This window comes from Schistocerca piceifrons, chromosome 1 (genome assembly GCF_021461385.2).
Source record: "Schistocerca piceifrons isolate TAMUIC-IGC-003096 chromosome 1, iqSchPice1.1, whole genome shotgun sequence".
In the NCBI taxonomy this organism is placed as follows: domain Eukaryota; kingdom Metazoa; phylum Arthropoda; class Insecta; order Orthoptera; family Acrididae; genus Schistocerca; species Schistocerca piceifrons.
The window spans coordinates 923,365,840-923,381,901 of NC_060138.1; the positions used below are offsets into that span (position 1 = coordinate 923,365,840).

The window sequence follows — 16,062 nt, forward strand, 5'->3', positions numbered from 1 at the left end:
TAATAACTTTTTTAAGCACCTTACAATACTGTTTGTAAAGGGTTTCGTGTTGTTTCGAGACTGACAGCGTTCGCTTGTGCGATATTCGGCTCTGTAGTGACTTTTTCAGCTGTCGTCCACATTTTTCTTCACAATCCTCTTCAATGTCTCTCAGAAACGGTCTCTCAACACACATTTCATTCAGCATTGTGACTTAGAAGATCCATGTTTTTCCGATTTTCCTGTGTGCGGTATAAATTTTCGATAGAATGTTTCTTGAAACACCGAGCATTTAAGCTCCCTTAGTTACGGAAGTACCCATCGTACGAGAACCAACAATTTGGCTACGTTCGAATTCACTTAGCTCCGACGTAATGCACTCGGAACTACACATGGCACTGTTATAAACACGGTTCACACTTGCAACGTATTGAGGACATTGCGCCGGTGCTGTTAGTGCTCAAATACAACAGCACAATCTGCAGGCTTGGCAACCTACAGCATTTCTGTTCAAGAAACTCCTTCACCAAACAAGACGAAGTAAATATTCCTGAATTCCAAACAAGAACAACTGCCAAGGTGAGAAACATAAAAGTAGATATCGTCGGTGTAACAAAGCAGCTTAAATCACTTAATAAACGCAAGGCCTCCGCTCCAGATTGTATACTAGTCAGATTCCTGTCAGAGTATGCCGGTAAAATAGCTCCATATTTAGCAATTATATACAACCACTCGCTCACAGACAGATCCGTACCTAAAGACTGGAAAATTGGTCTAGTCATACCAATACCCAAAAAGGGAAGTAGGAGTAATACTCTGAATTGCAGCCCTACATCACTAACGTCGATTTGCAGTAGGGTGTTGGAACATATACTGTATTTGAACATTATGAAGTACCTCGAAGAAAACGACTTATTGACACAGTCATCACGGTTTCGGAAAATATCGGTCTTGTGAAACACAACTAGCTCTTTATACTCATGAAGTAATGAGTGCTATCGACAGGGGATGTCAAATTGATTCCATATTTTTAGATTTCCAGAAGGCTTTCGACATCGTTCCTCACAAGCGTCTTCTAACCAGACTGCGTGCCTACGGAATATCGCCTCAGTTGAGCGACTGGATTCGTGATTTCCTGTCAGAAAGGTCACAGTTCGTAGTATAAGACGGAAAGTCATAAAGTACAAGTACAAGGAGGTGTTATAGGCCCTCTATTGTTCCTTTTATATATTAACGACATAGGAGACAATCTGAGTAGCCGTCTTAGAGTGTTTGCAGATGATGCTGTCATTTACCGTCATCAGGTGGTCAAAACGACTTGAAAAATGATTTAGGTGAGATATCTGTGGGGCGCTAAAAGTGGCAATTGACCCTGAATAAAGGAAAGTGTGAAGTTATGGGTACTAAAATCAACCAAATTTCGATTGCGCGGTAAGTCACACAAATCTGTAAATTCAGCTAAATACTTAGGGATTACAATTACAAATAACCTAAATTGGAACGATCACATAGATAATATTGTGGGTAGAGCAAACCAAAGACTGCGATTCATTGGCAGAACACTTAGGAAGTGCAACAGGTCTACTAAAGAGACTGCTTACACGACGATTGTCCGCTCTATTCTGGAGTATTGCTGTGCGGTGTGGGATCCACATCAGGTGGGACTAACGGATGACATCGAAAAAGTACAAAGAAAGGCAGCTCGTTTCGTATTATCGCGAAATAGGGGAGATAGTGTCACAGACATGATACGTGGAGTGGCAATCATTAAAACAAAGGCGTTTTTCGTTGCGGCGGGATCTTCTCATGAAATTTCATTCACCAGTTTTCTCCTCCGATTGTGAAAACATTCTGTTGGCACCCACTTACATAGGGAGGAATGATCATCACGATATTATAATAAGAGAAATAAGGGCTCACACAGAAAGATTTAAGCGCTCGTTTTTCCCGCGTGCCGTTGTGGAACGGCAGAGACACAGCTTGAAGGTGGCTCATTGAACCCTCTGCCAGGCACTTTATTGTGAACAGCAGAGTAATCACGCAGATGTAGCTGTAGACTGCATTTCTTGCAATGTTTCAATATTTTTATCCTACCCCTGTACTTCCAGCCCTTGTGTGGACTATTTCTTCTACATCGGCTTCATTTTCTCCCTCTATCACGGTGATGAAGAGGTATTTCCTCTTTCGGTATTTTAAGAAGGACCTTTCTGTCTGGTCACTCTACCTCTCGTGCACGGATTTCCAATGGAAACAGCACAAAAAGGAAATATATGTAGGAGGAACATAATTTAGCCCATAATAATCAATTTGATGTTCTATGAATTTTATTGTTCTAGAGTTCTTTCCAGTGTACTACTCATATAGCAGCTGTGTATTTTTTTCTTCGATAAACAATGATTGAACGAAAGACTGGAGAAGATTACAAGCGGTGCTTACCAAGACCACCATCGACATTTTTATTTTGGCAATATGCTTGCATATTTTCACCGAATTTTAAACGTGAATGAGATTAGCACTTATTTACAGTGATATTTTCCAGGGAAGAAGGTCAATGTAGGATCTGTTATTGCTATCGCTTATTGAGGAAAGAAACGTGATGAAGAGAACGTTATCATTCACAGAACTGTGATTACTGAAGTCCTGTTGTGTCTTAGAGGAAGGCAGTATAGTGATCCATGCAAGTTTGAAAAGTGGACGCTAAATCACAATGGTTATTTCGTAAGTGTCTGTCGTTTTATAAGTACCTAAGCTGCGAAATGGCGTGTGACGTGTTGTCTCCTCCTGTTAAATACACCGGAGGCGTTTAGGTTGAAATACTACAGTTTCGTGAAATTTTAATTGATTCTTCCTCTCTCATTTTATTCATTTTACGAGACGTCTTTTGTGAGAAAACGGAGGTCCATCATCATTCAGTTGGCGGATCTTGGGACGAAGTAGGTTGTAAGCTAGCCCCCTCACTCGTCCTATCTGAGTACACATAAAAATCTGGCTTCAGAAAGAGTGCCCTGAGTATGTGACCCTTTCTACATAAAGTTTAGACTCAAGAAATGATTTAAATGCATATAACAATATTTCAAGAAAATTACACTGTAGGAGACACTTCGACCAGCCAAAAGTTGTACCATTACTAATTTCGGGCCTGAGCCCATCGTCATATGGTAGCGCTGATTTCTTTTGCATTTGTGTCCTAAAGTATAACAAAATTTTTATGATGCATAGTTTACAAAAAAAAATTTAAATTTGTGCAAACGTAAAATCTTTTGTAAACTAGCGATCACGTACCCTCCTCTTCAAAGTAGATCAGAATATAATAGTGAGATCTGGTGACAGCGGTGGCCCAGGGGATGCTTCGATTCAACCTCGCGCTCAATAAAACAGTCCTTGACAACGCGAGCTGTGTGAACAGAGGCCCCGTCGTCTTGGAAAACAGAATCTTCATTAAGGAAGAAACGTTGTAACATGGAATGAACGTGAGAAGCCAAAATGGTCACATAGTACTTCGCAGCAATGCTTCCTTGCAGAGTAACCAAGGGACCCGTAGAATATCACGGTATGGCTGTCCAAATCAGCAACGAACCCCCACCCCCCATGCTTCACTCTTGGGACGTAAATTCGGCCAGAAGTGGGAAACCGTTGGAAACAAGACTCATCCAACCAACAGCCCCAGTTTTATGACTTCGGCAGCCCGCTGTCCTTTTACGGACGTTTCCAGCACTGATGAGTGGTTCTGAAATACTAGCTCGTCTTACAATTTCCTGACGATGGGCTCAGGCCCGAATCTATTAGTGATATAATAAAAACATTTTGCAGGGTGGATTGGCCGCGCGGTTTGAGGCTCCATGTCACGGATTTCGCGGCCCCTCCAGCCAGAAGTTCGAGTCCTCCTGCAGACATGGGTGTATGTGTTGTTCTTAGCATATATTAGTTTAAGTTGTGTGTAAGTCTAGGCACCGATGACTTCAGCAGTTTGATCCCTTATGAATACACACACTCTCGAACATCAAGAAAACTTGTGGCTGGTTGCAGTATTTCCTTCAGTGTAATTTATGAAAACATTTGCGCAAATGTAAAATCTTTTGTAAAGGAACGATCATGCCCCTTCTCTTCAAAGTTATCCAACCAAAACGGATAAAATAATTTCAGGAAACATATTCGAGGGAAGTTAACGCGTACTTTGCGCAACGGAAACAACTGAAGGCATAAACCAATTTTAAGTAGGTTTTATGATAACACTCATTGGTAACAAGTTTATAATGTGATTTGGAGACTGTGTAGTTAATCCATCTTACAGGTGAGTTATGTGAAATGAGCATACATGGCTCAGTCTGATAATCTAACACTTTTCTATCTAAAAACCTAACAAATATAGATGCATAGCAGTCATGTAGGACGCGAAATGATAAACAGCGAACAGTCACGGAACCTTCGCGCCGTCGCTTACCTGCTAATCCGAAAAGCATGAATAGAGTACCGAAGACTTTCTACTAATGGAAATTCTTAGGAACCTTTACAGTAACTGCTTATTGTGCCTTGCTTTGACTAACATTCCTGCTGTAAGCAGGGGACGAGTGGTTTAAGTTTAATGCCGAATACAAGGTGAACTCAACATCACCTAAGTAAACAAATCTTTGAACATGCATTCGTCGGTGGGGTGGTAATCTGAATAAATTAGAGAAGTTTCAGTTCAATTTGTAACAAATTATTTTGTCTCAAAACGTAATTATTGATATAAGAAGGAATACAACTATCCGTACGTCACACTTGCGGCATCCTGGACCACTACATAAGAAAGAACCGAACATCGAAAAATTCTAGATGGACTGGAAAATGCTGGAAGCATTTCAATAAACGAGAGTGTGATGTATTCAACAACCCTATTATTCGGATGGGTTAGTCCAAACCCAGTTCTGTACCATGTGCATCGAAGATTAGCCATACCACTGAACAACGAGCATCAAGTTTGACCACAAGTAAAGACATGTTAATGATCTGCAAATACTACAAGCAATATTACGCGAAGCTACACGCTACACATGTACCGACGTTGTTACACAGTGCGAGCACACGTATTCAAACATTGTAAAACAAAATGATGTGCACTTACAGATTATGTTAGTTTACAGTGTTTGAATACGTGTACTCGCGCTGTGTAACAACGTCACGAGTGTATTTAACAGAATTGATAACGACATACAAATGTGTCAGCTTACATTACGTTGACATGCCTTAAAGCCATAATATCACTTGATAATGGCCTAATGTCGAAATTGCAATAGTGTAATAAAAACTTATAACGGTCACTGGCGGAAACATGTCCTTCAATTTTTTTTTTTTTATGGCTATGAATCCCAGCTACAGCAATTTTATTGATGGGTAAGAGGCTGCAACGACTCAAAACTGCATAAAGGGAAAGAAATTGTCAGATTATTAGGTGGTAACATAGACGTACCGAATCTGCCATAGATAAAATTCAAAATTATTATGGCACGCCCATCAGCCAAAATGTTAATATCGTAGAAGATTTGAGAAAAGCTGTATGGGCAGTTTTGTTTCACCTGTCTTCAGCTAGCGATAAACCTTTTCATGGCCTGTGTCCTCCAGAAAGTGATTCATGGTGTGAATACAGGGTCCGGCTATAAAATGCCCCTCATTTTAATAGGTTGTCACAGAAAAAGTAAATATAATAGAGCAAAATTACTTTTATTTATGAAAAATACATACTTTGACATTTTGGTTTATTTGGTTTTAAAAATTATATCTGCTAAATGACGTGCTCCATTGTTGACACATTGACGAAGTCTGTCCCGAAAATTCTCAATACATCTTTGTGTTTTTTCTCTTGGAATAGCTGCCACATCTTGGGTAATTTCCTCTTTAAGTGCTTGCAGTGTTGTGGGACGATGCTTGTACACTAGAGCCATTAAGTGTCCCCAAAGAAAAAAATCACATTGTGATAAATCAGGCAGCCTTGAGGGTCAGGCGATGTCTCCTCATACAGAGAGACAAGATGACCAGGAACCAACTTGCGCAACATTTCTAAAGAACTCCGAGAGGTGAGGGATGTTGCTCCGTCTTGCTGGAACCACACTTCTTGATCTTCTTGACCTGCAACAAACTGCTTTAGCCTAGGTTAGAGGAAGGTCTCTAGCATGTGACAATAACGGTTTGAATTAACCGTTACCGTGTGGCCATCTTCTTCGAAAAAATATTGTGCCCGCACGAAACATTCAGCAACGGCGCACCAAACCGTCACATGAGGGCTGTGTAGTGGTCGCTGACGAATTTCACGAGGGTTTTCTGCAGCCCAGTAGAGGAAATTGTTTGTTTACAGTTCCTGATAAGTGGAAATGAGTCTCGTCCGAAGGAATAAACAAAGCACCAGGTGAAATGTTTTGAAGAATTTACTCACACGCAGCTCTGCGAGCTTCAAAATCTCTTTCACTTAATTCCTGGGTAACCATCACTTTTGAGGGACGCATATGAAGTTATCTATGAAGAATTCATCTTACAGTCCTATCAGATAATCCCAGGGCGGCTGCGCGTTGAAGTGCTGAACGCTTTGGTGACTGTTCCACTGACACTCACACGCACCACATTTTCCAGCGTTGTTGCAGTCCGAGGAGGCCCAATACGTTTTCTTTTCAGTGCTGAACCTGTCTTTCTAAAGTCTGACTCCCACAGTTGAATAGTTTTTCTATCTCGGGCACGATCACGTCGGCCAAGTTCGAATCGTCTCCGAAACGCTCGCTGGGTACTAATCACGGAACCAACGTTACGAATAAATTCCTCCACAACAAACGCACGATTCTTACCAAGCCACGCCATGGCGCACACTGAAAATGGCACGTACACCGCTTTCAAACAAAACACACTCCACATCAGTATCCTCACAACTCGCACACCGGGTACGGCAAATGCGGGAGGTTTTGTTGTCCAAATGTGTGTGAAATCTTATGGCACTTAACTGCTAAGGTCATCAGTCCCTAAGCTTACACACTACTTAACTTAAATTATCCTAAGGACAAACACACACACCCATGCCCGCGGGAGGACTCGAACCTCCGCAGGGACCAGCCGCACAGTCCGTGACTGCAGCGCTCTAGACCGCTCGGCTAATCCCGCGCGGCGAGGTATTATTGCCGGACCCTGTACAACAGAGCACAGCAAAATGGCCAGATATTTATTCACAAACCAGCTTCACGTTTTGTCATAGTGAAGGTCTTGATACAAACCTTCAGCGATTTGTCAGGTGTTAGACTGAAGAAACGTCTGCATGGCTGCACCCAGAATCCTAACGAGTCCAACACCAGGGTGGTCTGGACCAGAACTGCCAAGACCGTGTATGTCAATTAGTGAGGTGGATTTTAGTGTCTTTGATGCAGCGGCGATGTTCAATAAGCATATGTTGTAGGGGGTGAAGTCCTGAAAAAACTGCTACAAACTGTTGGTCATTTCACAGTGAAACAAATGTTAAATTTAGATACAGAAGGACTTAAGGCATAAGAGAGAGCTATTAGAGACTTTGAAACAAAGGCAGGACTGCACAGCCGGCGTGTGTAGCCGTGCGGTTCTAGGCGCGTCAGTCTGGAACCGCGAGACCGCTACGGTCGCAGGTTCGAATCCTGCCTCGGGCATGGATGTGTGTGATGCCCTTAGGTTAGTTAGGTTTAATTAGTTCTAAGTTCTAGGCGACTGATGACCTTAGAAGTTAAGTCACATAGTGCTCAGAGCCATTTGAACTGCAAGATGAGATGGAAGAGGTTGTAAACAACCCATCATGTGGAGCTGGGATGTAAAGATAATTTGAAAGGCTGTTTCGCGTAAGCTGCAGTTTTTAAGAATAAAGTGTACTTTTTCTCAGTTTCTACTTGCCAGAATTCGTTCAAAATTGCAGAGTATGTCCATTGGAGTATTGTAAATATTTTTACATGGGAATTTTCTTATTTTATAAATCTCAAAAAATTTAAAGCCTCACATACATTGACAGAAACAAAACTCAGCACAACGAAGAAGTTGTGCGACATAAATACAAGTTGGCAGGCGTGTTCCTACATCTGAAAGATGATGGTTAGCACAGCGGACTCGCATTCGGGAGGACGACGGTTCAATCTTGCGTCCGGTCATCCTGGTTTAGGTATTCCCTGATTTCCCTAAATCCCTTCAGGCAAGTTCCGGGAAGGTTCCTGTGAAAGGGCACGGCTGACTTCTTTCCCCAGCTTTCCCTAATCTGATCGGACAGATGACCTCGCTGTTTGGTCGTCTCCCCCAAATTCAACTAAAGATGACGTCTCTTCAAATTTCGGGGCAGTCGTGTAAGAGTGGCGCTAGTAGCGGCATATGAAGATGCAAACCGGGTTTGCTTCAAATACACGCTACAGCGGTGGTGAGAGTTATCGTTGAGATTGGACATGGTGAGTCGACGTTAGTCAAGAATGGTTCAAATGGCTCTGAGCACGATGGGACTTAACATCTGAGTCATCAGTCCCGTAGAACTTAGAACTACTTAAACCTAACCAACCTAACGACATCACACACATCCATGCCCGAGGCAGGATTCGACCCTGCGACCGTAGCAGTCGCGGGGTTCCGAGCTGAAGATCTTAGAACCGCTCAGTCGCCGCGGCCGGCCGATGTTAGTCAAGAATGCTTCTAAGACGAAAAATGCGCGTTTATCAACACCTTGAGTTTTACGGAGGTCTTGTAATAGGACAAGGAGGAGCTGTATGTTCCTTCTGCAATATTCCAAAAACACTTGTCAGGAATGTAGCGACTGTACATTTGAACAGCAATTGGCGTCGCGACGACACAACGAACTGTTACAAAATGCTTACTTGAAGGGCAGCTCCGAGCCAGAGGCTCTGTAACATCCATTCTACTTATCCTAAACAACCGCCATTATCGTCTTCGGTGTTGTCAAATGAGAGCTCATTGGAGGACAGGGTGGAGGTCTGTTGTTTCCTGATGAAAGCTGGTTCTGCCTCGGTGCCAGTGATGGCCTTGTGTTGATTAGAAGGACGCCAGTCATGGCCTGCAGTCAATCCGTGTTTGCGCCAGACACATTGGACCTTCATCCGTAACTATGGTGTAGAGTGCGATTCCGTATGACGGCAGGAGCACTCTCGTGGTTATCCCACTCAGCCTGACTGAAAATTTGCAGTTTAATCTGGCGATTCGACCTGCTGTGCTGCCATTAATGAAGAGCATTCTAGGAGGTGTTTTTCAACAGGATAACGCTCTCCCCAATACCGCTATTGTCACCCAAAATGCTCTACAGAGTGTCAACATGCCCCTTTGCCTGCTTGATCACCAGACCTGTATGCAGTTGAGCACATATAGGACATAATCGAACGACAACTCCAGCTTCATCCACAAACAGCATGAACTGTTCCTGTACAGACCGACCAGGCATGAAACTCCATCCCACAAACTGATATCCGGCAGCCATACAACACAGTGCTTGCAATTTAGCATACTTGCATTCAACATTCTGGCGGCTACACCAGTTTTTCATGTGCCAACATTTTATGTTTACAATGCTTATCTCCTCTTACATTAACATGTGATCTCGCAATATTTATCATTTAAATATGTTAGCTAGACAGATGTATTCGCAAAATTTCATTACTATAGTTCTTTTTTTTGGTATTGCGATTTTTTCCATTAGTGTACATGGAAAAATGTAGACCAGGGGTGTTCAGCCCACGGCGCGGGGACCGCATGTGGACCAAAGCAAGTGTCAAAGAGCCTCAAGAAGCGAGGATGTATCACACTACTACTACTACATAATCAGGCCCAGTGGACCGCATGCATCTACAAGTTTCCTCCTCCACTGTATTCTGTCCATTGCTGCAGTCCCCCATCCGTCCACATCTATTAACACTTGGTTTAAATCTTCATGGAGTCCATCCCTCCAACGCTTCTTGGGTCTCCCTGGCGGTCTCTTTCCTGTGGGTGTGAAATCCAGGAGCTTCCGAGGCCATCTGTGATCCTCGATCCGAGCCACATGGCTGGCCCACTGCATTCGTTTGGTTTTGACAGTTCCTGCTATGTTGGGCTGCTGGTATAGTTCCTCAAGGTCTTGGTTGTATCTGATCCTCAATTCCACTATATCTGCATCCAGAACCGGACCGAAGATCTTCTGAAGCACTTTTCTCTCAAAAACAAGGAGCTTATGCAAGTCCTGTTTCCGGATACTCCATGTCTCCGAGCCATATAGAACAACAGGCTGGATCAGGGTTTTGTACAGTCGAATCTTGATCTGTCTGGAGAGATATCTGGACTGAAGCAGTTGTGCTAGGCTGTGGTAAGATCGGTTTCCTGCTTGTATTCTGGCATTGAACTCTGCTTCGCATGCCGATTTCTCAGTGAAAGTGCCCCTAAGTATTTGAATTCTTGCACTCTCTTGTAGGACTGGTCCCCAACCTGCAGTGATTGTAGATGATCAGCAGGATGTATCATACGATCGGAAAAAACACTGTTTATGTACAGTTACGGTTAACTGATTATTTTCAATATAAAACTCCCATTGGACGCCCCTGGTGTAGACAGTGTTTTATTTTCACGTCCGCTTATTACAAAAATAATAATTATCTTTAATAAATACTTCCAGAAATCCCTCCATTAAAGTGGCTAGAAGTCGCATTGTTTTTCTGGGATTCGACGGGCCACGGGTGCTTATCGGACCAGTCCCATACCCAGCCTCTGTGCTGAGGCTGGGGAACCGCCACTTACCATCCGGCGGCAGCTCATGCTGGTGCACCAGGCTTGTAAGTTTCTTGCAGCTCCCAGCTCGCCTGCTCACCATCTTGTTGCTCATCCACCTGTGGACCGCCTTTTTTCCCACCGTCCCCGGGCTACGTTGCCATTTGGGATCTGTGTGCAACGTGTGCTAGAGTCCCTCAGTGTGGAGTCTGTACAACCCAAAATCCTGGGTTTTAACCGCCTGCCACCCTGGTTACTGAAGAGGCCCAGAGTGATTTTAGATTTATTGCAATACAAGAGAGATTGCACTCCTGCCACCGTTTTTAATGCAGCATTTTCTTCCATTTTATCTGAGCACCACGACTATGTAGCCGTTTTTACGGATGGGTCAAAGCAAGGGGATTCCGTTGGTTGCTCTGTTGCTTTTCCGGATCGTGTCCTCAAGGTCCGACTCCCTCAGACTTTCACTGTCTTTGATGCAGAATTGTCTGCGACCTTGCGGGCACTGGAGCAGATGAGACATTCTTCCTGTCCTAAATTTCTTGTCTGTTCTGGTTCACTAAGTGCCCTTCACTCTTTGCAACGTTTGTATCCAGCCTATAAAATAGTCCAGACCATCCAGGATGCCCTCCTCCACCTACAGCGATTGGGGAAGGTGGTGGCTTTCTGCTGGGTTCCAGGGCATGTCAGCATTGCTGGGAATGAAAGGGCAGGTCTCGCAGCCAAGGAGGCGTGTCTCGACCCATAAGTATCTCAGTGTGCTATGCCCCTGCACGCACTCACCTCGCTGTTGAGCTCACGAGTCAAGCATCGGTGGGAGGATGTGTGGCTGGAAGTCCCTGACAATAAGAACCGTATATTGAAGCTCACAACGCGCGTGTGGTGTACTTCCTTTCAGCCCCATAGACAGGACGAGGTTCTCCTCACTCGGCTTCGGATAGGCCACAGCCCTATGACACATGGCTTCCTACTCCGGCGGGAGGGCCCTCCAATGTGTGGTGCTTGTGGCGTCCAGGTCACTGTGCACCACGTTTTATCGGATTGCGTTTTATTTTCTGACCAGCGGGCCGTGGCTGACTTGCCAGCGGACCTGCCATCTCTTTTAGGCAAGACTCGGACGAATGTGGTTAAAGTTTTAAAGTTCTCTGCCATGTCAAATGTTTTTACAAAGATTTTAGGGAGAGGATCTTAATTTGCTCACTGTGTGACAAGCTCGCCCATATTTTATGTAAGTGGCCAGCCAATGACAATTTACTGTGGCATTCTTGTTGCTACGTTTTCCCTTTCCTTACGTTCTACCTTCTTATGTAGCATTTTCCTTCTTTTCCTACTTTCTTTGCGTGTGTGTTTCAGTTTTATTTGGTCTGTCCACATTCGTTCCGTTTAATGTGTGTCAGGGAGCTGATGACCTCGACGTTGAGCGCCCATAAGCCCCAACACACACACACACACACACACACACACACACACACACACACACACACACACGATTTCTATTCCCAGCAGATTCTGAGAAAGTAAACGTTGCTACCTGGACCCCCTTAATGCTCAACCGTAGTCTCACAGAGACTGTTTTTACGTAATGTAGAGAGCGCTCCAGTATTGCGGCGTCTGCGCAGGTGTCTGCGGAACCGGGCGTGCTGGCCGTCCTGGGCGGGGTGGTGGCCGGTGACGACGGCGCGGCGGCGGTGAACCTGCTCGTGCCAGTCATCTCCCTGACGGGACCGCGCGGCGTCGCCGGCCGCGGTCTGCTGCTGAGGAAGGAGCCGCCGGGCGCCGCCGCCATCTGTGGCACCGTCGCCTACAGCCGGCCCGTGCAGCCCAGACACCCGCACCCCCACCCCCACCAGCCGCACGGGCCGGGAGATGACGCCTCGCAGGACAACGCCGAGGAGCTCACCGCCTGATCACACTCACTGTAGCAACTCTCGCTCGGTGCACAGCGCTTCGCCATCCTTGTCCAATGGACACTGGCACATCGAGGCCATCCTAGTGGACATATCCACTTGACTGGCAACAAGGTCCCACAAGTTAATGCCAAAGGCCTCGGTTACCACGAATAGTGCAGCAACTCCACTCGGTGCACCGTGCTTCGTCATGCTTATCTAATAGCTCACGGATACGCCAATAATAGAATTACATCAGCTGGCATGATGATGGACATATCCCCTCGACTGAGGAATTCCCACAAGATAACGCCAACTGAGCACCACATTCACATAGCAACTCACACTTCAGTTCTTCGACGTCCGTGTCTAATGGTTCACTGATACATAAACAAGAAAATTACGCCAGCTGACATCAATATGGACACAACCTCTTGACTGACGAAGACGTCCCACACGATAACGCTGAAGACCTCATCATCCGATTACCGCACCTAGTACAAGAAGTCACATGCGGTGAATAGTGCTTCGTCATACTTATATAATGGTCTAATAGATACTAACAACGGAATTAAATCAGCTAGTATCATGATAGGAATATTCTCTCGCTTTCATTGTATTGTCGAAAGTGAGATCGTTGTTGAAATACGAGTACTAAGCCTACTTGTCAACCATGTGTTTTCAGAAATCTAAGATAGCAATAACGGGGCACCAATTTGACCACAGCGAGAACCGTTGATCCACTGAGCAACATGAACGCCTGTCGTGATACAAATCACTAGTTTCTGTCCTCCAGTGTTTATGAACCGAGATTTTGTTGAATCATCGTAATTACAATATGAGAAGGCCCCTTACTAATATATATTACTTAGTTGCTTGGCAGCTGAAATCTGTAACTGTAAGACATTCATTTATTCATATTCGTGATAAATTCTATACAATTATTACATGATCACTGCATAAATAAATAAATAAATGAATAAATAAAATAATGTAATGTATGATCTGTAGGCAACTGGAAAGGTTTATATTACACACTGACAAAAAGAGGCAAGTGTGGAATAATGTTTTGGTACAATGTATTAATTAAGAACAGCGTTGAATTTGCTATATTCTATTTAGCCTTATCTAGTTAAAACGACCACAGTAAACCTACCAGAGGAGTTACTAGATTGAAAAAAAGCTGCTGCTTACTCAATTATACTAAGCAGTTTTATTCGTTCTGTAAGAATATAGGCAACAGAAATGCAGAGAAAATGTTACGCTGCCAACGACTGAGCTTTTCAATTTTTGATATCGCTGCAGAGGATAAGCAATATCCTCCGTTATTAAATGTAAACATTTTTAATGAAATAGTTGTATTTAACAGCTGTGTTAAAGAATAACGATTGTATAGGTCACGTACAAGGATGTATGCTAATTCCGAAACAGTTTACCTGGGACAGTCTCCTGAAATTACTATCAAAAAAACTTCGTAACTGGGAGAAAGTCTTTCACACACCCGCATCATTCTTGGTATCTTTCGCAGGAACAAAGCACTTGCATATTGCTGCCTTTCTCAGATTCTAGTGAAAGTGTAGATGACTTCCCTTGCAAACAACACTAATCTCTCGGGAATAATCTTAACCGAAGATTATATGGAGCCACACAAACCAGTAGTTTCTAAAATATTCAGAACTGGAAACAACAGCTTCATCTGGTCGGAAAAAATTCTCTGTTTCAGTATTACCTAAAAGTGCTCATGCTTGTCGTTGTTTTTACGTGCAGATGTCATTATGCGACAGTCGTCGGTACTTCTAGACAAAAACTACTTCCCACTCTAAACCTCTCATCGTCTTGGGAGAAAGGAAGTTAACTAGTCCTACTGAATAATATCAAAACGAAGTTTCTGCTGCTTTGCTCATTTTACTTACTAGGACCTTGATTTGGACATTTGGTCATAGGACATCTTGCTCCTGCGCCATTAATTGTCCACATCGGCCCGAACATTGAATTCAAACCTCCAAAGACAGTGCTTGCTGATGAACCCTTGGTTAACTGTCGCTGTTTCTGCCCCAACGGTGGATTTCTGCACTTAGCACCGCTTGCAAAACAGCACGCAAAGCTTTCGGTGTACTTTTGTGCAAAGAGACACATTCGATCTGACCAATGTATTCCAGGCTCCTGTAGGCTGTTCCTCAGGCTGCTCTTTTCTTATCTTACCGAATCCCGTTTTGAATCATAGTCTTAGCATCTCTCGTGAGAACAGTACGCACAAAGTCTTAATTCTCACACTTAGATTGTAGTGTGCGGCGTGGGGGTTATGGGCTCTTTGCGTTCGCTGGTACTTACTGAAGCAAGCTGCAAAATTAATGTCCACCTACCTCAGTATAGCGTTCGTTCACCATCCGTTGCTCTGAATTCGTAGGTACTATGCAGACGATGTTAAAAGCAGCGTTGAAGAAAACCATCGTCCATACTTACGATTGCATAGTCCGCGTAACACAGGTAAGAAAATAAACCTGCAAATCTCTCGTAATAACGAGCATAAGGGGATGCTTCCTTCCTTCATTGAAAATGTCCGCTTATCAATACCAATGTTTTTATTGTCTTTTAGCTATGGTGTCAGCAAGCTCACATTTACGTCGTTAGCACATCCAGTACTAGTTCGTGCAGCTTATGTCACACGCAAGACAGCCAGAAATGTGCTAAGTCCAACCCGAAATATTACGAGATTAATACAGTCAATATTCTGCAACGAAATGAGTTTCACACTCGGTCCTTTTCAGTGGATTCTTCAAATGAAGATGCTCTCCAAAAATGTTCTGTAAATGCATAATGAACTCGCCACGCAGAATTCTTTACAAAGGCCGATAGTTTCACACGCGGTTTTCTCTGCAACAAACACTCCAAAATCTCCCAAACTTCACAGAACTGTCCGTAATTGTATCTGCTTGCACGGCGATACAAACCGAACGTGATGTAACAGTCTTTTCTTCATTTTACAAATAAATTTTTTCTGGAACGTCTGCCGGCCGGTGTGGCCGAGCGGTTCTAGGCGCTACAGTCTGGAACCGCGCGACCGCCATAGTGCTCAGAGCCATTTGAACCATTTGACACGTCTAACATGACCTTCTCGACCGGCAGCTAGTCCACGACTGGCTGAATGCCATTGCTTTCAGGGCACATAACTCATTCCAATGCGCGGGAAAGACGTTACTCTCATTGGTTGATCAAAACGAACAATCAGATTAATCTTTCGTGACCATATTCAAACTGGTTTACTCCAATCAACATTCGCAGATGCATCTACGTCATTTCATGCTGCAAGTATTAACAAAATATTCCAACGAACCAAACAAAGAAAAAATTAAGAGAAAACTATGCTTGAAATATACTTTAGAACTGATTATCCTCTTACTACCTTTCTGGCTGCCTTATTACAAAAGCAAACGCTCATAAACATACGTCATCCGCTAGTTAGGGGGATTCACTGTTTTTTTTTAATGACAACCTG

At 43.8% G+C, this 16,062-nt stretch overlaps 1 protein-coding gene across 1 annotated transcript in view; it reads left to right on the forward strand.

Annotated features, from left to right (window-relative positions):
* LOC124795586 (superoxide dismutase [Cu-Zn]-like) overlaps positions 1 to 13,519 on the forward strand; it is a 147,320-nt gene extending 133,801 nt beyond the window's left edge. Inside the window, exon 4 of the mRNA XM_047259661.1 lies at positions 12,300 to 13,519. Within this exon, the coding sequence (XP_047115617.1) occupies positions 12,300 to 12,587 (288 nt within the window). The 3' untranslated portion in view covers positions 12,588 to 13,519. The remainder of the gene's footprint in view (positions 1 to 12,299) is intronic.
* Positions 13,520 to 16,062: the final 2,543 nt, after the last annotated feature.